At 42.3% G+C, this 24,958-nt stretch overlaps 3 protein-coding genes across 3 annotated transcripts in view; 1 reads left to right on the plus strand and 2 right to left on the minus strand.

The window, feature by feature from the left end:
* Positions 1-3,010: 3,010 nt before the first annotated feature.
* Positions 3,011-24,958, plus strand: part of LOC148024438 (alpha-soluble NSF attachment protein 2-like) — a 45,111-nt gene continuing 23,163 nt past the window's right edge. Inside the window, exon 1 of the mRNA XM_087694075.1 lies at positions 3,011-3,323. Coding sequence (XP_087550201.1) covers positions 3,179-3,323 — 145 coding nt within the window. The 5' untranslated portion in view covers positions 3,011-3,178. The remainder of the gene's footprint in view (positions 3,324-24,958) is intronic.
* Positions 13,069-19,952, minus strand: LOC148024439 (uncharacterized). Its single transcript, XM_087695043.1, has 3 exons — positions 18,343-19,952; positions 13,404-14,638; positions 13,069-13,244 (listed from the first exon to the last, which is right to left on the minus strand). The coding sequence occupies exons 1-3, from the start codon at positions 19,950-19,952 to the stop codon at positions 13,069-13,071; spliced, it is 3,021 nt and encodes a 1,006-aa protein (XP_087551169.1).
* LOC148024440 (uncharacterized) lies at positions 15,380-17,937 on the minus strand. Its single transcript, XM_087695044.1, has one exon. The coding sequence runs from the start codon at positions 17,318-17,320 to the stop codon at positions 15,380-15,382; it is 1,941 nt and encodes a 646-aa protein (XP_087551170.1). The 5' UTR covers positions 17,321-17,937.

Raw genomic sequence — 24,958 nt, forward strand, 5'->3', positions numbered from 1 at the left:
TGCATGTAGGGACTGATCAATCCTCATCGTATTCGGACTTCTTTGTTTAGTGTATATCATTCTCCTTTTCTCTCCTATTCGTGATCCTCTTCTGTTGCACACTCTAACATGGTATTAGAGCCTACATGAGGACACAAAGTTTCCAGCCACCAAAGAAGAGACCACACTATTGTTGAAAACTCAAAATTTAGCCTACTATTTGCTATTGTAAACACAAATTTTTTGCATTTTTGAGGTGACATTTGACATAAGTGAGACAACAGCAACTCTATTCTTGTAGGTGTTGTTGATTTTCCCTTTGTTCAAGCTCTCCTACAACAAAATGCAACAAATTTTATGTTTTTGTAGGTTATATGAAGATGTCTGATCCCCGGTTTACATGCTTTGATGATTTGAATAAGGAGATTTCTCTTCACTCCTTTGAATGGTAGCATGATTATCAGAGGTCACCGAGCCCTTTTATATAGTCTCATCATTCGGAGTAGCCTTCTCCTTCTCCTCCCCCCTCTCTCCATGTTTCTCATAGAGCCTCACATACTCAAACACTCCAATAATTGAGTTCATATGCACTTTTGAGCCACCTAATCTTTCCTTGGATTGCACACACACACACGCATGCACGTGCACGCGCGCACGCACACACACACACACACACACACACACACACACACACACACACATAGAGAGAGAGAGAGAGAGAGAGAGAGAGAGAGAGAGAGAGAGAGAGAGAGAGAGAGAGAGAGAGAGAGAGAGAGAGAGAGAGAGAGAGAGAGAGAGAGAGAGAGAACTCTATAACTATCTTTGAGATGCCTCAAGGTTATAAGACAAAAGCACCATACATCATCCCGATTTGGTTGCATCAAAAAATAGAGAGCAAAAACAATGAAAGTCGGTCATATAAGATGATGTTTGCTACTAGGCACAATCATTGAGATATGCTTTATCAAACTCCCCATTAATTGCTTTGTCCTCTCACATTGATATGCTTCATGGTAGCTTTAATCTAGGCTAATTCAACTTTCTTTTAGCGAATTGCACGAAGGTGAGGAGTTGATCTATGGTCCATGGCCTAGTTTCTTTGAGTGGCTAAGTTTAATTCAAATAACCTAGATATTCTCTTTTTTCTATTTATACTTCACGGTGACACATTTTTTGAGGGAGAACTTGAGTGACTACATTTGCTTTACCTTAGGAATGTGTTTTTTTGTTTTGATATATTTGCATTTTTGGCATGAAGCATTCATGTGCGCACATATGCATGCGCAAGTGTGTGGACAGACTTACATATTCACACATACATATATTACCTTTTCTATCTCTAGACATATACATACATATATTAACTTTTCTATCTTTAGACATATACATGCATATATATTAACATTTCTATATGTAGACATATACACACATATTTATTAAGATTCAATTTCGATGACAAGTGCATTTGAGGGGCAACTTTTGAGACATGCTTTTACACCCTAAACAAACAACCAAAAAACATAAACTACTCTCTTGAGTCATACATATCCAAAAATGCTACAATCATGTGACATTAACTTCACATAACTTATTAAGAGCATTACATTTTTCAAAGCAATCAAAATTAGCAAGCCATGTTGAATTCCCTTTCAAGTATTTTATACTTAACTTAGTGAAAAAAATCTTCAAGCAAAAAATGAAGTAGACCCTACCAAAGGCATGCAAACTCACCATTTTGAGGTGGAAAATATCAAGGGGCATAAAAGTGTTTGAGGCAATTATGGTAGCATTAGACACCTTTTTAGATGGTGGTGTTTGTCAAAATGGCACAACTATATTCCAATAGGGTAAAGCTTGATTGAGGAGACACCCTACGTGTTATTTAGGTACATTTGCAAAGGGCAAAGTTTACCTGGTGTAGTCTTCCAAATTGGATCAATTGACAACTATAGTTCAACTACATGCATCCTAACCCCTCATCCAAAAGGCACTCTCAAGGCCCAAGTCCATGCTTTTGGACAAGTGTAAATCCTTGTATTGTGAAAGCATTCATGCTATTAGGTCACCTTCATTTGTGCTAAATCCAAGCAAAAGCACCTTCTTCCAAATGAGTGGCTTATGGAAATAACTTGGCCACATTTATTTGTTGCACATTGCAATGCCTCTTTCTCCATGTAGCTAGGAATCATAAAGAGCGGTCTCTCTCTCTCTCTCTCTCTCTCTCTCTCTCTCTCTCTCTCTCTCTCTCTCTCTCTCCCTCTTCCTATCTATCTTAATAAAGCAAGGCATGCATGCTAAAAAAATGATTTCCATTAAACATGACAACCATAGGCAACACTCGCTAGCCAATTGGTTAAAGTGGACGAGGTGTCTGCCATTTTCAATTGTGGAAAAACCCATGTTATCCATACTATTGTCAACATCACAAGGCTGTGGATTACTACAAGCTAGGTATGGGATGACTCCCTTGTAGGAGCTTATCATGTTGTAATTCTGAGAGTTTGAGAAACAAGTATTTATATGTGGTAAATCATCATGCCTATTGATAAGTCAATGACCATGATGTATTCATCAACAACCAGTACAACACAGCAAGACTATTGAATTCTAGGAGTTAGTCTTATGGCACCTTAGCAAACAATAGTAATTTTCAGAGGGGATATTCCATGCTAGGGCCAAATCAAAGCTTGATCATATGGCTAAGTTAAAGAGGTTAAGGCCCATTTAATGAGCTTACTATTAATATTTCCATTGCACTTTTGGATTTTCTATAGGGTATATTAGAAGCCATCATGGAGATTGCAACTATGCCAAAAATGCAAAAGTTAGAAGAAGAAGTTTTCGTTTGCGAATTTGTGCAGCTACACCAGCAATAAATGTCAGAGGCGAAGTTTTACTCACAAGAGTGGGAAGCCCCTCTTATGCTCTCCTTAGGGTAATATGCATCATGGTCTTTTGTAAAATGCTTCATGAATATTCCCAATTTTCTAATTGGAAAATTTGGTCCTTTCACCTAAACTATCCTGTGTATGCCTTTCTTTTTTAAGGCACATCCCTCACAGAAGCGCCCATACATACATACGCGCACGGCACACAATCGGCTTGCTCTTCCTGCACAGAATCTTCAAAGAAATTTGCGTTCCTTCTCCAATTTTCTGCACTGCTGGTAGCGCAAACAAGCTCTGTGTGCTCTGTGGCGATGGCCGATCACAGATCGCAGGGGGAGGATCTGGAAAAGAAGGCGGAGAAGAAGCTCAAGGGATGGGGGATTTTCGGATCCAAGTACGACGACGCCGCAGAGCTCTTCGAAAAGGCAGGGAACTCCTACAAGCTTGCCAAAGAATGTACGGATTCCTTGATCACAGTATCTCTGTCGTTATTTTTCTCATGGATTTGCAATGGAGTTTTTTTTCCACGTCATTCATGTGTGTTTCCCTCTGCAATCCACGGGTTAATGTTCATCTCTTTCAGCCATTTGCCTCTGATAGTAGGGTTTTTAGTCTATTATGGTCGAGTTTTACTGAACTGCATTGCATTTGCGTCTGTACGTTTCATCATGCTGTGTCTGACAGGGATAATTGTGCGTCATGGGGGTCAATCCTGTATAGAGCGAAGATCATTAAGTATTTTGAAGTTTTAATTGTTAATTACTTGCACCCATGCGTACATGTATGTATACATGTATTTGACAATGAAGATTGAATTAGTTTTCTGATCTTATTGTAACTGGATAATGGGCCAATCTATCCAGGTTATTGGGTGGCTACGGATTGCCAGTTTGCATACCAAATCTAAACCATGGCAATGTACTACAGAAGAATCCTAGGCACACTTGCACATCACAAATGAGCGATTAAGGAGGCTGCAGTCAGCTGAAGTGAAGATTACATGAGGGGCATCTTTTCATGGATGCATTTGAGAAAACCTTAGAATGCCAGGTCAGGTGAACATTGACATGTGAATGATGCAAGGTTCCCATGCTTGAAGAAGAAAGGCTACGACACTTTGATGTCTGTCGAGGCTTTGGGTTGGCTCACGTGGAGATGCCTCTAAGACCCTAGTTTTGTATATTTGCTTGCAACTCTAGGATGGACAACTCATGAAGCCACATCAAGATTGACCCTTGTGCTTTGGACATCACCACGTCAAGAGTGCTCTTTGTGCTTTGGAAGTCAACATCTCAACACTACATCTCCCCACCTTTTACCATTGTATCCACATTTGATCGTGGGATTCACAACTCTATAATGGACAACACATGAAGCCACATCAAGATTGACCCTTGTGCTTCCGACGTTGCCGCATTAAGGGTGCTCTTTGTGCTTTATAATTCAACATCTCAACACTACTTCTCCCTACCTCTTACCATTGTATCCACAATTGTTTGTGGGGTTCTCAACTCTCTGCTTAGCACTAGCTACAATTTGGTGAAGACTTCACCCATGACTTGAGGGTAATGACCTCTCAATGCCTCCTACGACTTAAGCAATGTAGAAGTGTAATCATGATTATGAGCTTTTATAGTTATAGAGGTAGCTTGATAATCCAACAAGGAGGTTGGCTGTCCATGTAGCCTTAGTGTGATTAATGGAGCCCTTGTTGAACACTTGTGCCTTGGGGTTGCATCAACCTCTATTAGTGGGCTTGGAACACTTGTGCCTTGGGGTTGCATCAACCTCTATTAGTAGGCTTGGAACATGATATGAGACTTCATGCATATTATACTCGTCTTTTAGTCGAGTTAAGCATTTGGTAGAGCAAATATAGAGCTAAAGGGAGTTAGTTTTGACTAGCTAGATAGAGTTGCCATCACACATAAGTTGTATCCTTTGATGTAAATAAAAGAATCTACCTTGCCTTGAGACTTTATTAGTGTATGCATGGATAATAGGCAAAAGATTGACGAAGAATAGGATTAGAGGGATCTACCCTACCTTCATGCATACTAAAAAAAGCTTTGAGATGTAGGTTGCCAACTTCCAATGCTTGCAAGCCTCAAGGTGGCTCCCTATGACATGCTACCTTCACACACATTTGCAAAGTAGCCTATTGTAACTACAAAATTGAAATGAAAGAGAGTGTAGGCAAAAGAAAGAGGACATTGCATAGACCAAATGTAGTGAGACCTTATCTTTATGTCTTTATTAGTGTATGCATGGATAATAAGCAAAAGATTGACGAAGAATAGGATTAGAGGGATCTACCCTACCTTCATGCATACTAAAAGAAGCTTTGAGATGTAGGTTGCCAACTTCCAATGCTTGCAAGCCTCAAGGTGGCTCCCTATGACATGCCACCTTCACACACATTTGTATTACTACTTGTCGGGCTTGCTTTTGCTTAGCCTTAATGTCTAAGCAAAAGTGCTCTCCTTTGCTCTCCTTAACAATCCTATCCCAAACATCATGCTCTAGCTAACCCAGGATGAGCTCTCTTAACAGAGTTCCCTTGTGTCATGCTTTGGGCAACCTAGAACAAGTTCCTTTGCTCTAGCTTTGTATTAACATGATGTTAGTGCTCTAGCCCATAGCAAAATTGACATGAAAGTGAGTCTAGGGAAGTGAGAGAGATGAACCATTGTATTGGTTGAAATCCACTAAAGCTAGGGTATTATATAGCTATAGATCTAGTCATAGACATCATGCTTAGTTGTGCGGCCAAGCTCAATTCAGGAGATCTCAACATACTTCAAACCTTGCCTTTTTCTTTGTAAGGGTTTGCAAGAAAGTAAGAAAATTGATGTAAAAAAGTAAGAGAGATGTACCACATTATACGTACTTCAAGAAGCATGCGTTAATTGTTAACTTGGGACCTTTGGGTGCGAGGGAAGGCTTGCTCCTTGACGAGTTGTTACCTCCAAACATGTTCAACTTGGAGCTCTTGGTTGAGCTTGCTTTTGCCTGAGCCTCATGAACTCTAGCTCAGCCTTCATCTCTATGAGAATGCACTTCTGCTCCTTAGCTTTCTCGTAGCAATATGACCATAACTATCCCAAGTCGCAAACTCTTTCTAAAGTTTAACATGATCCTCTCCTCTAGCTCTAGTGTTAGTTTGACATCTCCATTTGAGTTCTAGTAACAATCGTTCTAATGATGGCTTTGAAGGTATGGCAAGCATTTGGTCTCTTCCTTTGCCATAAATGTTGGAGGAAGAGCTTATGTTGCCCTTGTATCCATTCAGGTACACAAATGAAACATTCTATGTTGAAGAAGAATGTTTTGCAAAAGAGAAATAGATGTATGCTCATTATGATTTTGAAAGAAGTTTAGATTGGGCTTACTGATTTTAAGTCATGGGTGAACTAAAGAGCTGTAACTCTGTGGTCTATTCTTCTCAAAGAATCCTATTGCCCTTATGATGCAAGCCTTGCATGGGTAGGTTGGCAAGGTTGGCCTCCTAGCGAGTTGCCATCCCCATGTTTTCATGAAAATGGGACATTGATTTTGTGTGTAAACCCTAGCTCTCCTATATTAGTATTGTAGGGTATAGAGTAAGTGCGTGAGCTAGCGACTGCAGATCACTTAATTGAAATAAGTTACAGAACAGGCACAAAAACCAAGTTTGTTTAAATCGCAAAACGATGTGGAAGACATTGATGAATCTTGGAAAGAAGAAATTTGGGGATAAAATCTCATGATTGGAAAGAGCATTCCGAGATGCTTATTTTGACTTTAAACGTGACCATCTTGTGACACAATGATGTGGTAGTGATGTGACATGTTGATATGATAGTGGTTACACGACATGGTCTAGGTGACATGGCAAAATTTAACATGGGTTTTTGCAAGACAGGGAATGTTTTAGGGCTGTTGTATTGGCATCATGACTATGCGCTAATCACATGGCTGGTATGTGTTGTGTGGAGTTCTTTTTTTTTGTTGTTCATGCTATCGTGTGCATTTTGACTTGAATCCTTGGTGAGATAAGGACTGCTAGTTAGATGATGAAGATAGAGAAAAAGTATTTAGAGAGTTCTTGGCTGGAAATTCTAGGCAGTGAGTTGTAGCATAGGTTCTCTGAATCTCTTGGGGGAGTGGACAACCACTCTTAGTGTAGGTTAGAAGTGACTCTTGTCTTGTGGTGCAAAGTTCTCAAATTTGGGATAGCTAGCTGTCACCTATTGCAACAAAGTTCTTTCAATAAATGAAAGCAGTCTTGTGGTGCAAAGTTCTCAGATTGGGATAGCTATCTGTCATCTTTGCAGCAAAATAATTTTGGTTTTGGTGGTGGTGTCTCCTTGGTGTGTTTGTGGAGGAGCAATCTAGTTTCTGCACATGGTTGGTGTGCTTTTTGATCTTTGGAGTATTACGTTATTTGAGTTTGCTCTTGCTGAGCTTCATACATGTCACATGCAGTTCTGGCCTTTGGTCACATGGACATGTATGGATATGTAAGGTTGTCAAAGGTTTTACATTTCTAAGTAGACCATGTTGAGCTCAGCCACCAAAATCAAGGCTTGCATTAACATTTTATTATCTTGCATTGATACCTAATTTCGATCCTTAAAACCGCCCTAGAAAGCTTTATTCATGTTAAAAGGGTTTAATTTGTGCACAATAGGACAAATGCCTAAAAATCCCCTATAAAAGGGCATGTTGTGTGCATCCTAGTGTCTCATCCAAGGAACCTCATAAGGTTTATTTGGGTATATGATTTGCAACATTGAGGTAGTGGTTTCATGATCTGTCATACTCTATACTATCATGGTTGCTATATCCACTTGAATGAACTTGTGCAACCATGACTATATATATATTTTTATCTTCTAGAATTTTGTCATTTTTCCTAGATCGTTCTGTCCATTTCTTCATGGAGTGGGGTTTGTAGATCATCCCGTGGGCTACGCATTGATGCCCTTTGATCCATGATTTGGGCTTCCTAGGCATTTAAACTGTCATTAAATGTAATTGTTGTCCCTAGGTCCTAGGCACTAAGTGACACCTAGGATACTAGGGTTAGGGTTTATTTTAGGGTTTTCTACGACGGGTAAGCCATTAGGGTTTCATTTTTTATTATTTAAAGACACTTCGTGCTTGATTTGCATAAGTGTGGCATTATTCAATGTGGATCACCTCGAGCGTTGTACTCTCTCTCACTCATCAATACATAGTCTCTCATTCGTGATCGAGCATCGATTAACTCTTTCATTCTTATTCATTTTTCATTAAATTAATCACACAATTGCTCCATGCTTCAGCCAACATAGACCATGGGGGCGGATTTTGTTCTAACTTTTTTCTAAGTTTTGTAGGGATAATGGCAATCAGATAGAGCTCTCCCATTCTAACATAGTACATACCATCCAAAAATGGTGTGGTGGAGTGGGATATGAGGGGGTGGCTACTGTGGTTCACATCTGCAACTGGTCTCCTACCTCCACATTATAGGATGTGACTCCCTATGAGGCTTTCTTTGGAAAAAGCCCTTTCATTTTCCACTTTTGCATCTTTGGGTGTGATGCTTTTGTCCATGTGGACAAGAAGAAGAGAGCGAGCAAACTTGACTCCGAGTCGAAGAAACTTATCTTTGTGGGCTATAACACGACTAGGAAGGGCTATCGGCTCTACAACCCAAAGAAACTAAAGATCGAGCTGAGTAGGGATGTGATCTTTGATGAGGCTTTGGCCTTTGATGATCCTGTTGATGGTTTTACCATAGGCGATTCTTCATCTTTGACTGACCCCCCCACCCCCACCCCCACCCCCAACCTTCCTCTTTCTTTTTTCCCTACACCATCAAAACCTCCTCTTTCTTTCAGGTTACCCATTCACATTTCTTCTTTGTCTGTGACTTCTCCCCTTTCTTCTCCCTCTCCACTCGCTTCCCTTTCTCCTTGGATGGCTTCTTTTTCTACTACTTCGTCTTCAAGTATTTCTACTTCCTCCCTATCCCCTCAAGTTTCTTCTAGGGGCGTTGAGCCATAAGAAGGGGGGCCTTCCTCTTCGGATGAGGGGGCACGTGTGAGGGGGAGTCCCTATCTTAGACATGTGCTTTATAGGTATTATCTGAGGCTATTCAATCTCCTTTGCAGCATGATGATTCTATCACCATTCCATAGTGGTATTGGCATGCATGACTTTGGTGTTTCTCATTTTCTTCCTATCCCTATAGGCTCTCGTAGATCATGTGACCGGCCTGTTCACTGGAAAGGGCGGTAGTGTACAACCAAAATATACAAATGCTTTCACCCAATTCACAGTCGCCCACTTCACCTGAACTTAAAGACACAGAATCAAAAAGAAATACAGGAAGCTAGAATGCTCCTGTTGCAACATAGACACCCTGTTGGCCCCTAAGTTAGGCGCCCCTTGCGGTATTTCTTTATTTTTAGAAAGAGAGAAATTACAATGGGCTGTCTTTCACCTATTTTGGGTGAAATTTGGCAGCATAACAGTACAATTACTGACCCAAAACAAGTTGGCCAGGAGGGGAAACTCTACCCAAGATTGAAACTTCTGATTGGAGTGCAGAATTGACCATCTCAGACTGCTGTAATTACTGGTTCAGACCTGTTCTGAGACCTGTTTTCAACTCATACTGTTCCCTGTACTGTTCAGCCCACAGTAACTACTGGTTCAGACCTGTTCTGAAACCTGTTTTCAGTTCATACTGCTCCCTGCACTGTCCTGCATCATCTGGGCCAAGTGCCCCTTGACTCTGACATCAATTGGGCTCTGAATTAACCTCTGAACAGTCCAAAAACAGTACTAATTCAGTGCTGTTTCAGACACTTACTTGGTGAGGTTACCACCCTCACCTGTCCCTGCTGGGACAGCATACAACTGCTCCTATTCCTGGAGAAAGGAGGCTCTTGCCTCATGCAAAAACAGCATATTCCACACAGCTGTACCTGAATCAGAAGAAAGGCCCTTGATTCTGCAGCATAACCATACTGTCAGGGAGAGAGAGAGAGAGTAGGAAGCAAGCTCAGCCCTCTGTGCATCATAGATAAGGTAGACCAGCTCTCAAGAGCTCTCCATCTGTAGCAATCCATCTCCCTTTCACAAAATGAGCCCCCCATGCATTGAAACTCGTTTTTGTGCTACCCTCTCTCTCTCTTTTGGGAATTTATGCCCAAATTGTGACACATGGCATACATGTAACAATTTTTTTGTTTAAACCTTTCGGTCTAAAATTCTCCATCCTTGGTTCAAAATTTGACCTTGGCACAGACTAGAGGATTAATCCTCGTACAAAAACGAAGATAATGACGCGAATAGATTCTGGGGTCCAAAAATAGTAACTCCCTAAATTTTAGGAGTTGCTTCCATTGCATCCCACTAGACTTCTGACCATCTTTGCAGACTATGGCTACATCCAAATTTGTAATGTAGCTCAACTGAAAGTGAATTTCCACTGATGACCCCGCATGGACTAATCTCTTGTAGATTTGTCCATCTTCACTTTGAACTAGTCTCTTCCAGGCTAGTTCTTCAACACACTTGTTCATATACACTTTCACAAGTCTCTTCCAGGCTTGTCAATCTACAGTGCCATCAGTCTCTTCCAGACTTGTACTAGACCTTAAATGTCCAGTCTTGACTCACTAGACATTCCTGTCTGTTTTACATACTGGCCATGCAACTCAGGCATTTAGATTTCAAGAGGGATCTTTCCAAAAAGACAAACCAAATAAAATATGTAATAAAGAAATCAACAAGAAGGTACTGGTTGTCACAGTCTTGTGACATACCTCCCTCTCGAAATCGCAAACGTCCTCGTTTGCATGAATGTTATACATGCTTCCAGCTAACCCAGTGAACTTACACTTGGCAGCACATGTACAACACATACATGCTATCAGTCAACATTGTGAACTGAACACACTGTTAACACATGTATATTCTAACTGTGAAACATGGGAGACTATCATCATGTGACTCCACATCACTGTTTCCAGATATAGTGGCCGGTACACCACAATGATATTCCCATAGTGACAGATTCTCATTTGATGACTCCACATCACCCTGACTAGAGATCTAGTGGCCGGTACATCAAAATGATATCCCCACTGAGTCAATTCACAAAATACATGCCCGATCGAGTAACCATTGTTACAACATGTATTCATTTCAATAGAAGTAAAAACTGTATTCTTGCAAGCAATACTTACTTCTTTAGCACTGAGAAAACCATATGGACACAATAAGTGTTAACCTGTATAAAATCTGTTTCTGTACATAATTTCTTTCTTAAGCAATTGTCACTTTGACAATCTATTTCAGCTTAGAGATACAAGGGGTCAAGGTAGGTTGCAAGCAAAATGCTTCAAGGTAAAGTTCCAACACATTAGGTGACTCTGCAAGTTCATCTTCGTCCATCCGCTTAGCATCTATAGCTGGATAGTTCTTGAACTTAACCAAATACCTTCTAGCAACCTTGCCTTTCACTTTCCTTTCCTTGTGTGCCAGTATCTGTTTTGGAACAAGAATTTCATCAAGTTCCTCAATTTTGGGCTGTTCCTCGGCTGGCATATCTTCTGGCACATCACCCACATAAGGTCTAAGAAGACTTACATGGAAAGCATTATGAATCTTCCAATTATCAGGCATTCCGCTTCTTCAAGTGTGCCTTTTCAAACCGCAACAGTACCCAATCACCAAGTGAAAATATCAATTCACGACGATGATGATCAGCAGCTTTCTTTTGCTTTGCCTGAGTCCTTTCAAGGGCATGCTTAACTTTCTGATACATTTCACCCATACTCTGCACATACTGATCTGCCTGAAAGATCTTATCCTTTGTATGCAAAATGGGAGGAATCTTTTTACCACCTTCAACAATTTCAAAAGGGGCTTTGCCTGTTGACGAATGCACAGTATTATTGTATGCATACTCGATCAAAGGCAAATACTGCTCCCACTTTGACTTGTGCTCTGATACATAGCACGTAAGCAGATCCAAGACAGTAGAATTTGCCTCTTCTGACTGTCCATCAGTCTGTGGATGAAATGACGATGAGAACTTAAGCGTTGTGCCCATGTTCTCAAATATGCCTCTCCAGAATAGACTTGTCATCCGTGGATCACGGTCACTGACAATAGACTGTGGCATACCATGATACTTGAAGACATTGCACATAAACAAACGTGCCATCTGATCTGGTTTTATCTTCTTCCTGACAGGAATGAAATGAGCCTGTTTGCTAAACCTGCAAATAATAGTCCATATCCCATCATTTCCTGTCTGTGTCCTTGGAAGATCAAAGATAAAATCCATAGCTATGCTTTCCCATGGTTTATCCGGAATAGGCAATGGCTGTAAAAGCCCTGGTGCTTTTTGCCTGTTAAACTTGACCTTCTGGCAAATCAAACACTGCCGCACAAAAGCATCCACGTCTCTTCTCAAAGTAGGCCAATAAAAGAATGTCTCTACTGCTTTGACTATTGCATCAATACCACGATGCCGTGCATACGGTGGAGAATGACTCTCTATCATAACTTTCCGTCTCAATGGCATAGTCACACATAGTCTACCATGCATCAACATGAAACCATCCTTGAGAAGATAATGCTCATGATGTTGTCCATTAACAAGCTGATCAAAGATCCTTGCAAAATCTTCATCATCAGCATACTGTTCCTTCATATCATCAAGCTCATGATGATAAGGATTTGACACAGCTGAAATTTGTGGCTTCCTTGACAAAGCATCAGCCACAACATTCTTTTTGCCTTCCACATGCACAATCTGAAAATGGAACATTGACAAAAAGTTTGCTCAACGCATATGCTTTTTTGACAGCTTAGTCTGAGTTAAGAAATAACGCAATGTCTGATGATCTGTCTGGACAACAAAATCTGCCCCAAGTAGGTAGTGTTTCCAGCAAGAAAGCGCATGAATCACAGCCAGCAATTCTTTCTCATAGACCTGCATAGTCTTTTCTGGCCCTCGCAAGATTCTGCTTTCATAAGCCACTACCCGGCCATCTTGCATTAGCACTGCACCAATGCTATTGCCACAGGCATCACACTGGACAACAAATGACTTCCTAAGATCTGGCAGAATGATCACTGGACTAGAAGTCATCTTTTCTTTAAGAAGATTAAAAGCTGAAATCTCTTTCTGTGTCTACTGGAAAGAGACTCATTTCTTCTGTAAAGCATGTAAAGATGAAGCAATCTCTGCAAAATTGCGAATGAACCTCCTGTAGTAAGAACACAAACCCAAGAAGCTTCTAACATCATGGACAGTCTTCAAATCTGGCCATGTTCTAATTGCTTCAACCTTAGCAAGATCCATTCGGACACCATCCTTTGACACTATGTGCCCCAGAAACTGGATTTCTTCCAAGAAGAACTCACTCTTCTTGCCATTAATAAGCAACCTATTACTGCAAAGCTCATCAAAGACTGCTTTCAAGTGTTCTCTATGCTCGTGTTCATTCTTTGAAAAGACAATCATGTCATCAAAGAATGTACCAACAAACTGGCTGTATGGATGAAAAATCCTGTCCATCATTCGATTAAACGTAGCAGGAGCATTAGTAAGTCCAAATGGCATTACCAAGAACTCATAGAGACCAAACGTGGTCCTAAATGCAGTCTTATGCACATCCTCTTGCTTAATCCTGATCTGATGGTATCCACTCTTCAAATCTATCCTACTGAAAATTGACGCTCCTTCCAAATGGTCAAGGATGTCGTCAATTCTTGGAATGGGGAACGTGTTCTTGATGGTACTCTTGTTCAACGCATGATAATCTATGCACATGCGCCAAGAGCCATCCTTCTTCTGCATTAAGAGCATTGGTGAGCAAAAGGGAGATGAACTTGGCTGAATCAGCCCTTTCTCTAACAGCTCATTCACCTGGCTCAATATCTCTTTCTGTTGGGCTGCATTGACCCTATACGGAGGTCTATTTGGTGGGCTACTGCCTAGCACCAAATCTATTGCATGATCCTCAGACCTCTTTGGTGGCAACTGTGATGGTAATGAGTCAGAAAAACAATCACTGAACTGAGACAAGAAAGCAGACCTGTCTCTATCTAACATAGAAAAATTTGACTCATCATTGTCCTTGACATCACGTGCAAAAATCAAGTACGCAGAAAGATGATTCTTTATTACAGATGTAATGGCAGAAGCTGATACAACATGTACAGACTCTCCTTTAAGCTTCACATCAAGCACATGAGTCTTTCCCCTATGTTCCAAAGTCAGTGTCTTGTTGAAGGCATCCAACACACCATGCTTTCTGAACATCCATGGCATTCCCAACAAGACATCACAGCCTTTAAGTGGCATGATATAAAATTCTTCTGCATCAACATAAGACTGTACATGAAGACGCAGCTTTCCAAGAATGGGTGTCACAGACTCTGAGTGGCCAGGACATGCCAACCCTGCCTCTACTGTGTAGCCCATCTCATCTGCTCTGATGCCCAAAGTAGAAGCCAACTCTGGTGAGATAAAGTTTGCCTTAGCTCCAGGATAAAAGAAAAGGAGTACATGTTGATCCCTAACTTTACCCCAAGCTCTGCAAAGCTCATTAGCATCTGAGTGTGGCTTGTCTCCCAGCATATCTGGCACTAAACCTACTGAAGGTTTGGGCTTCTTTCCTTTTCTGTCCTCTTTATCATCATCAGCTGGTCTCTTATTCTTGTCCGGACAGTTAGACGCAATATGACCAGTCTGCTCACAGATAAAGCACTTCCTCTCAGCATAGAAACATGAAACGGGGAACGGGAACGGGGAACGGGAACGGGGACGGAGATGGGAACGCCAAACCTAGGGAACGGGGACGTGGGAACGGGAACGGCATTTAAAAAATCAAAATTCATGAAAAAAAATTAATATTTCACTGATAATCCATGTGGACTCTGGGAGTCTGGAGTGTTAAAACTTAAAACCAAGGTATATAATCCACAAGGACAAATCATTTTAAGTTTTAAGTTTTAACTTTAAGATATCATGCATTATTCTAAAACTACTCATTAGAAATTGAATTGCAACTTACAAGGCTCAAGAGGTAAGCTATTCAATTATAAATAATAAAATCCATAATACATATGCCAAAAATCATAAATGATAAAACAATGAACAATGAACTAAACTTAAAAGTCTTAGCTAAAAGAACATGCCTATGGTACCATTGCCAAAAAACTTAAAAGATTACAAATATGAAATTGAAGTCTAATCTTTGAAAGAACATGCTCATTGCCCCAAAAAAGACTGCAAATATAAAGTCTAATCTCTAGACTAAAGCAAAATGCGGCATGCCGCATGCCAAAATAGCCCAAAGGGCAACTGCAAGACTGCAAGACTCAAGTACAAGTATAATATCGACATGGCATAATTGTCAACAACCCAAGTGTCACAGTGTCATCAATGATCATAATATCATATATAATGTAAATGTGTCATGTATCATGAGACTCGTGATAAGTAAGCTAAATCAAAGATCATGATGGGGCTCTGAGGCTGCTCTAGCCACTCCTGAAGTGCCAGCCTCATCATCATGTGTACCATGAATTGCTGCATCTTCCTCAACATCAGCATGTGTCTCCTCTTCTTGCTGCATCTCCCACTCTGTGAATGGATCAGGCTTTGTTGTCATACTGTTACATAACATCCTCAAATTAGCACTAACGAATACTAGATCGTTTGCCCTCTCCACACCAAGACGGTTCCTCTTCTTTGAAGCAATGTGAGCGTAGGTACTCCACAATTGCTCCAAACAAGAGGAGCTAACTGACTGACTCAAAATACGGATGGCTAGTTGCTGCAACTCAGGACCATCCGAACCATAGTCCTCCCACCACAAAGCTGCCCCAATCTTACAGCGATCCTCCTGTGCATCCCCACAACCAAAAGAACCCCGAAAGGTCCTATAACATGAAAGCTGATCTCTGATCTTTCGTCTAGTGCCATGATCAGGCACTAGACGAGACAATATAAGTCTCCATGCATCCATAACCTCACTGTCATTCTCTTGACCCTTGCCCTGGAACTCAGGATCCACAACAAATGCAGCTGCATGCATGGGTGAGCTATAGGAGTTCCACCTCGTCACAACTAAATGGTGTATTTCCTCATACGCCTCATCATTTGGTGCCAACTCCTGCAACTTTTCATTCAACCTGTCCATAGCCTCATATACCTTGCCAATGCAAGGTTGCATAGCATCCATAACCCTCAATAAATGTACAATGGGTGATACCATAGCATCTATCAGCTTTACATCATCCCAAAAAGTGGAGTTATTTGCTTTCTCCAAGCATAAGATACCTGTAGGAGTATCTGCCAATGTTGATGAGGTAAACTCATCACTAAGAAATAACTGCCTCAAGGCACCACTGCATTCTCTTAACCTGCCTAGCATCAAGAAGTTAAAGGCAAATCTGGTATCAGAGTATTTTAAAAGTGTCTTCTTCGACCGCAAAGAAAAGTGATGGCGAAGAAATTGGTGGTTCAAAACAAAGCTAACCATTTGAGCTCCTTGCTCTATGACAGGTGCAATCCATGACAGGTTACCAATATCCTTTAGTAGGTTGTTCAAGCAATGAGCCATACAATATGAAACTGTGATATGTGGATAATATCCCTGAATAATAGCACCTGCTGCCCTATTTGCAGGCTCTCCATCTGCAACAAATCCCACAACATGCTCTGGGCCAATAAGCTCAACACCTGTAACCCACTCTGCTGCAAGTACATCTGCTGACTTTCCTGTCCCCGATGCATCATGTGAAGATATAAAATACATTTCCCCACGAGAATAAGCAACCATACCATGAATGGATCGCTTGCGTGTATCACTCCAACCATCAGCAATCAAGGAAACTCCATTTTTAGCCCACATGCTCTTTCTAGTCACTGCTGCTTGCTCAACAAGGCGCTTTTCCTTGTCGAGCAAAGTGGTGCGTAAGGTCTCTGATGATGGAGGTACATACGAAGGGCCATACTCACCAATCTTCTTGCACATCAATTTAAAATACTCTGACCTGGCTGCACGAAACTGAATGTGGTCATGATAAAAAAAGCGTGCCACTGATGTATCCACCTCTTCCTTCTTCTTGGGATCCCAACTAGCATCAAGTGTGCTTTGTCTACGTGCAACATGTGGCATTGTTGATGCCATGGCCGATGCAATGCCTGTAGTAGGTGTGGAGGTAGCACTTCCTGATACTGACCCTGCTCTAGATGCATCTGATGGGGATGGTGTCACAAAAGTTGCAGGGTCAACTGCAACACGTCGTGGTCTAGATGCAAGATAAGCTTGTTGACCTGCTACACGGTCACGAAGCTCCCTTTGCTTCTCCAAGGTCACATTTGGACAAAACTGCACCTCTGAATTTGGCTCATGTAGGAGATGAGCTCGGACCTGATTATGCATAAATATTAAAATTTAAAATGGAACAAGTGGCAATTGGTAGTCCATATTCTAATATTTAAGTAACTTTGAAAAATTAAAATCAATAAAAATTTGAAATACAAATGCTCGGCTCAATGGATTACCTTGTTTGCTCCACTAGTTCGCTTGTATGGGCAAAGCTTGCAAGTCCATGGTCGAGATCCTCCACCACTCAAAGGGCGGTCAGCATTTACTTCTTCCCACCATGACCAATCATCAGACCTTCTTCCTCGACCACCAACCCGACGAGCGGGGCGGGAAGATGAAGCCATTTATGATTTCAGGCTGAAAATTGAAGGCCTTAGGTTAAAGAGTCGAGAGAAGGAAAATTTGAAGGCTGAAAATGGATTATTGAAGGCTCGAGATAAGGGAGAAGGCTCAAGAGTCAAGACTCACTCAAGAGTCGAGAGAGAAGGGAAAGGGAGAGAAGGGAGAAGAAGAAGAAGGTTCATGGAAGAAGGAAGAAGAGAAGGGAGAAGTGAAGAGAAGTTAGAAGGAAGAAGAGAAGGTAGAAGGAAGAAGAGAAGGAAGAGAAGAAAGAATAAGAAGAGAAAGAAAAAGAAGGAAGAGAAGGAAGAGGTTGGAGGTGGGAGGAGAAAGAAGAGAAAGAAGAAGAAGGAAGAGAGGGAAGAAGGTGGCTGGGCCTAGGGCAGGAGAACTGGGCCAGGCTGAGGCGGGAGCAGGCTGCAGGAGAAATGGGCCAGGCGGGTGCAGGCAGGAGCAGGCGGGACGCAGGCGGGAGCAGACGGAATGCAGGCGGGAGCAGACGGAACAGCGCGAAGAATAATACAGGGCGCGGGCAAAAACTAGGCGCAGGCACTTGCCACGTGGCGTTCCCTGTCACGTTTCAGACAGGGAACGCAGCAGGGAACGCGCTGCGTTCCCTGTCTGAAACGTGACAGGGAACGTTCCGTTTTTGGGAAACGCGGTCCGAGCCGGAAACATGCCGGGGACGGCGATTCTGCGTGCCGGGGGGCCGTTCCGGTCGTTTCCTGTCACTATGCCTCTCAGCCATTAAAGCCTTTCTCTCTTCAAGAGACTTGCGCACAAAAGGTTTCTTCTGGTCCTTTGGCTGCTGTCCAAAGAACTTGGCTGGCTTCTTCTTGAACTGCGAAGATTTACCTGTGCTTTGAGAAATCTGAGAAACCTGTTTACCAAATGGCTTCTTTGCTGAAAATTTCTCAGGTTTGTCCTGTTTAATGCTGCCCCCAAAACCACTTGACTGTCCCAACAATAGTGCATTTCCTGTGGTGGCATTCTCAATTAACTGAGTCAAAGTAGTGATCTTTGTCTTTGTACAATAATTCCGGAGTTCCTTGGGCAGCCCACAGCAATATTTCTCTATCTGCTCAGTCAATGGCACAACCCTGTAAGAAGTGACCGGAAGTAAAGCCTCCCAAAACTTCTTGTTATAGTCTTCCAGATCCTTGCATTTAGATGCATCCAAATTGTGCCAAGCTGACATAACATCGATCTCAAATTCATTGGTCAACCAAGCAGAAGCAAATACTTGCTTAAAGTAAGTCCAAGTGGCAGGAGCCTGTCCTTGCATCAACAGTGTACTCCACCACTGACTAGCATTGTCCTTAAGAAAAGTGGCAGCTTTCCGGACCTTAGAAGGCTCTGTAAAGTTCCCTCCTGCAAATGCGGCATCAAACTGCTGTAGGAAAGAAAGAGCCTTAGTCCTATCTTCAAATCCTCGAAAGATGTCAAACTGTACAGCTGCACCACCTTCCTTGTATGGCTTTGGCTTCTCATGAGCCATCAAAGGATCGGTAGGATATGCCTGTAGCATAGGAACACTAACAAGTGGGATAGGAGTTGCCGGACCATTGACTACAAGGCTTGTAGACACAATACTTGCTTGCTGGTTTTGATAACCAGCCATACCAAAAGTGCCCTGTGGCATGCCAAAACTGCCCTGAACACCCTGAAATCTAGGCTGCATGCCTATATTGCCATACATGGGGTTTGGTATAAAACCCTGTGTACCCCCAAACACTGTTCTTGGTACATAAATCTGGTTTCCAGGCGCATAACCAGCCATACTCTGAAATACATATCCACCTCCAAAGTACCCAGGATGTACAGAGGTCGGTGGGAAAACCTGTGGTAAAGCCTCAAAACTGTTTCCCTGTCCATTTAGGCCAACATTTGGCTGCTGTAAAGTGGCGAGCTGAATTGGCAATGCCTGTGTAACTAGCGTTTCCGCCACCTGTTCCTGGACAATCGGAACCAATCTTGGAGTCTCCATTGACTCCGCAAGCTGCCTTGGTGTTTCCACTGAATCTGCAGCATGCTTACCCTTATCCTGGACCTCTACTGGATCTGAAATCTTTGCAGATTGCCCAACTTGCTGTGAAGGAAGAGAGGGCTGCAAAAATGCCAAAAACCTTGGATTCTGCATCACTTGAGTAAACATACTCACAGCAGCAACTAACTGAGTCTTGAAAATGTCTTCATCCATAGAAGAAGCCGTATGAACTTGTGGCTCAACCATAACAGGAGGAGTAACAAACTGTGGAGGTCTAGAAGACTCTCCCACCTCATGAACAACAGGGATCTCCTGTAATGAAGACACTTCCTCTTTGGTGTCTTCCTTTCTATCAGCCATAATGCACAATTCTGTGTCTTACACCCAAGCAGACCCTGGCTCACTCTTTAGGGAAAAAGTGATTCGGTCCCGGCAACGGAACCATGTAACCGGCCTGTTCATTGGGAAGGGCAGTAGTGTACAACCAAAATATACAAATGCTTTCACCCAATTCACAGTCGCCCACTTCATCTGAACTTAAAGACAGAATCAAAAAGAAATATAGGAAGCTAGAATGCTCCTGTTGCAACACAGACACCCTGTTGGCCCCTAAGTTAGGCGCCCCTTGCGGTATTTCTTTATTTTTAGAAAGAGAGAAATTACAATGGGCTGTCTTTCACCTATTCTGGGTGAAATTTGGCAGCATAACAGTACAATTACTGACCCAAAACAAGTTGGCCAGGAGGGGAAACTCTACCCAAGATTGAAACTTCTGATTGGAGTGCAGAACTGACCATCTCAGACTGCTGTAATTACTGGTTCAGACCTGTTCTGAGACCTGTTTTCAACTCATACTGTTCCCTGTACTGTTCAGCCCACAGTAACTACTGGTTCAGACCTGTTCTGAAACCTGTTTTCAGTTCATACTGCTCCCTGCACTGTACTGCATCAGCTGGGCCAAGTGCCCCTTGACTCTGACATCAATTGGGCTCTGAATTAACCTCTGAACAGTCCAAAAACAGTACTAATTCAGTGCTGTTTTAGACACTTACTTGGTGAGGTTACCACCCTCACCTGTCCCTGCTGGGACAGCATACAACTGCTCCTGTTCCTGGAGAAAGGAGGCTCTTGCCTCATGCAAAAACAGCATATTCCACACAGCTGTACCTGAATCAGAAGAAAGGCCCTTGATTCTGCAGCATAACCATACTGTCAGGGAGAGAGAGAGAGTAGGAAGCAAGCTCAGCCCTTTGTGCATCATAGACAAGGTAGACCAGCTCTCAAGAGCTCTCCATCTGTAGCAATCCATCTCCCTTTCACAAAATGAGCCCCCCATGCATTGAAACTCGTTTTTATGCTACCCTCTCTCTCTCTTTTGGGAATTTATGCCCAAATTGTGACACATGGCATACATGTAACAATTTTCCTGTTTAAACCTTTCGGTCTAAAATTCTCCATCCTCGGTTCAAAATTTGACCTCGGCACAGACTAGAGGATTAATCCTCATACAAAAACGAAGATAATGATGCGAACAGATTCTGGGGTCCAAAAATAGTAACTCCCTAAATTTTAGGAGTTGCTTCCATTGCATCCCACTAGTCTTCTGACCATCTTTGCAGACTATGGCTACATCCAAATTTGTAATGTAGCTCAACTGAAAGTGAATTTCCACTGATGACCCCACATGGACTAATCTCTTGCAGATTTGTCCATCTTCACTTTGAACTAGTCTCTTCCAGACTAGTTCTTCAACACACTTGTCCATATACACTTTCACAAGTCTCTTCCAGGCTTGTCAATCTACAGTGCCATCAGTCTCTTCCAGACTTGTACTGGACCTTAAATGTCCAGTCTTGACTCACTAGACATTCCTGTCTGTTTCACATACTGGCCATGCAACTCAGGCATTAAGATTTCAAGAGGGATCTTTCTAAAAAGACAAACCAAATAAAATATGTAATAAAGAAATCAACAAGAAGGTACTAGTTGTCACAGTCTTGTGACAGATGAACTAGATTATAGGTCCAACGGGATAGTTCACTCTCTGTAAACTACGCCCTTATGTCATAGCCATGTCATAGATTCTTTAGGCTCGTGAGCCTACCACAGTTGACAAGGCTTTTGCACAGGATATTTAGCGTCATGCTTGTTGAGAAACCCTTCACCCACAGTTTGCGTTTTTTGCGTTTTTGCGTTTTTGCGTTTTGCGTTTAGGATTTGCGTTTAGGGTTTGCAGCCCCAAAAAGGGGCGCCATCCTAGATTGACTGTGCCTATTTATAGGCCACTCTCTCATTCATTCCTTATGGCTGATTCATTTAGTCCGTCACCTCTTCTCTCCAACCTCTCCACTACCCTCTTTAGGAGGACATTGCAGTTCATGGTTCATGGCTGTCTTCATTATCTTCCTTGTGCTACAGCACCCTTGTTCCCTTGTATCACATTCACTCCATGATTCGGAACTTCATCATTCCATTCATCAGAGTTTCTTCTCTCTTCTCTTCTCGTCTCCATGTTTGCCGAGTTCACTCCGTGTTCCTCCTCGCCAACCCCACTGTCTCAATATTACGTCATCTTTTGACATGGTATCAGAGTTGGATCTACGCACCTAGTAGTGAAGATCCTCCACTCCAGTGAAGGCAACGATCGGTGGCGGGTTCCGCATCCACTTCTCTTCTTCTTCCGTTGCATCATCATCTCGTTTTTGCAGTTTTCAGGTGTTTTCGGCTTGCTGCCCACACCCCAAACACGGAGGACATCGCGGTCCAAGCTAGCCATTGCTGTCTACAATAGTCTGGTGCCTGTTTCCAGCCTTTCACCCGCAGTTTGCAGCTGTTTACAGCAGAACGATTGTTGTTGATCACTCTCCATTTAGAAAACAATCTCGTTTTTGCAGATTTCAGTCTCTTACTGCTGGTCACATTCTCCTCCCACTGGCAGCTCACTTCAAACCCTTCCATTGTCCTCCCACCCTTTGAGGCGGACATTGCGGTTCGTGCTTCACACTGGCCTCATACCCCTTGAGGCGGACATTGCGGTTCGTGGTTCATGGTGGTTGACCTCTTCCTTCTTCAGCAAGGCACATTGGTATCCATGGCTTCTTTACCAACAGATGTCCAGACTATTGGATGCTCCTACTGTGGCATCACCGGACACACCACCAATGCTTGCCGACTTCGACCTTTGCTTCCCACCCCCTCGGAGTATATGCGTCTTCCACCAGGCACTCCTTATGCCACCTCTCTTTTTTGGGCCACAAAGACTCTATTCCATACTCATACTTTCCTACCACTTCACATTGCGATGTCTCATTAGGGGCCATCCCACCTCTTAACACTGTCACCTACCCTTTTCCACAAGCCACTCTTCACTATGGGGCTTCGTTACAGGCAATGCCACTCTCTAACATAGTTCCCTCTACCTTTTCTCATGTAGATACATCTTTTCCCATTGGGATGGCTATGATGGGCATCCCCCTTACTATCCCTAGCTACATACACATCTTGATCTCTTAGATGCAGGGATTTCCATCTTTTGCTTATGGTGCATTCAATACGGTAGCAGGTCTGTGCAGGAACAGTAGTCGTTTGGTTGGGATCAGCTTCAAACTGCGAGAAGAGGGCTGGAAATTAGGCTCCAACTGATGTAGATAGCAAGGGACAGTTTTGGTTGAGATGTCCTCCGCGAACAGGGTGTGGGCAACAAGCTGAAACACTTGAAATTTGCAAATACAAGATTGAGGGCTGAATGGAGGGCAGCATACGTATTTATAGAATGTTTGGGCCCTCCCAAGTGGGTTTGTGCTTATGGGACACAGAAGCTCTCTAGGATCGTGTTTCTTTTAAATAAACAAGGTTTCTTCATTAATTAAATAAGTTTTGGGGTTGTTTAAGTAAAGCTAATGCATTTTTTAGCTCAACACACACATATACCTAGCTGTGTTTTGATAGAAAGAGGTTAAAACTTAGATCTAGTGCATAAAGAACTTCAACGGATGAAGCCTGTCTACTTGGCAAAAGTGGAATAATCCCCACTTCACAAACTAGCACAGAAGAGTTGCCACCAATGGTGTTGTAATCTCCTTTGGAACGAAGATCATGCAGGCAATGTTGTCGGTAGGTTATATGTAAAGAGGCCCTACTATGAGCCATGGCTTCTCCTCAGTGGAAGAAGCAAGTGCTATAGCTTCAACCTCAAACAAATGAACAAAGATAGACTCAGTAGTAGTAGGGGTAGCCTTTGAATCCTTCAAACCTTCCTTTGGCTTTAAACGAGGGTACTCTTGCCAAGACTTATCCTTTGGATGAGAGCCCTTTCCACAATGTGGGCACTTACGCTTTGACTTCTTATTCTATTTCTTGTTGTTATTTCTCTTATTGTTTCCCTTCTTGTTTTCCCTCTTGCACCTATAGTAAATGCCTTGGTAGAGCCGGATCCATTGGCTCCTATCTCCTAGGGTTGCTTGTCACAGATAAGTGAAGCTAACTCTTTCCAAAGAAGAGTCTCATGTACTCTCGATGTAAGAAGGTGTGAGAGTGGGCAACGAAAAGAGGAAAGTGAATAGAAGAGAAGGAGAGAGAAGAAACAATGTGATTGCAATGGTTGAAGGTACAAGGCTGCAGTGATCAGTCCCAACATGCAGCTCTACGCGTTAGTATGGGCATCAGATGATAGCAGGGGAATGAGAGCTGGTTGATCACAAAGGATCAATGATGGATAATGATAGTGGGAGGATAGGTTGCCTATATATAGTCAAAAAGTGGCAAAACCCTAAGTAGGATCAAAACCCTAAAAATGGCCAAAAGTGCCAAAAAAAAACGTAGTGATGTGCCCTCCATCTAAAGTGTCACTAAATTGATTGCTTATTACACATTCTCTATTTAGTAATTTATGTCAATAAATTAATGATTCACTTTTCTTTAAGTGTTGATGATGATCTAGCATGGCCATGAGACCATTTAGAGACCAGTATTCCAAGTGCATCACTTAATGGGGTGATCAGAGCACCGTGACGGGGATATCTGGTACAGGCAGTACAAGTTATGAAGAGGGAAGGAAGTGTCTGCCAAGTGTAAAATTGTACACAAGAACCAAGGAGTTGCACATAAATGAAAATGGATTGAGTTCTAAGAAGAGGAAGTGCATTAGTATTGTGCATATGTATTTATGTGTGCATCCAGGGACGCCTAGGAACGTTTATTTGTGTATAATGAGCATTGCATTCATTTAGGGTCATCCTCTCCCTTACAAGTCAAGGTTTAAGGTCTTTTTTCTCTTAATAAATTAAGGAGAGATGTAATTCTCTCACTAAGAAAAAACGAGAGAGGTAATTCTCTCACTAAGAAAGACGAGAGACGTGATCCTCTGG

This window comes from Lygodium microphyllum, chromosome 15 (assembly GCF_053477565.2).
Source record: "Lygodium microphyllum isolate KBCC chromosome 15, Lygodium_microphyllum_v1.1.10, whole genome shotgun sequence".
Taxonomy (NCBI): Eukaryota; Viridiplantae; Streptophyta; class Polypodiopsida; order Schizaeales; family Lygodiaceae; genus Lygodium; species Lygodium microphyllum.

What these genes read in the sequence shown, in the direction of transcription:
- LOC148024440 (XM_087695044.1), bottom strand. Translation starts at nt 17,320, where the DNA reads ATGCATAATCAGGTCCGAGCTCATCTCCTACATGAGCCAAATTCAGAG.
- LOC148024439 (XM_087695043.1), bottom strand. Translation starts at nt 19,952, where the DNA reads ATGGCTGATAGAAAGGAAGACACCAAAGAGGAAGTGTCTTCATTACAG. An exon ending in AAGGCTTTAATGGCTGAGAG is followed by an intron (nt 14,639 to 18,342) that starts GCATAGTGACAG and finishes CTATGCTGAGAG; the next exon opens with GAAGTGCTTTATCTGTGAGC. An exon ending in TCCATACAGCCAGTTTGTTG is followed by an intron (nt 13,245 to 13,403) that starts GTACATTCTTTG and finishes TGGGGCACATAG; the next exon opens with TGTCAAAGGATGGTGTCCGA.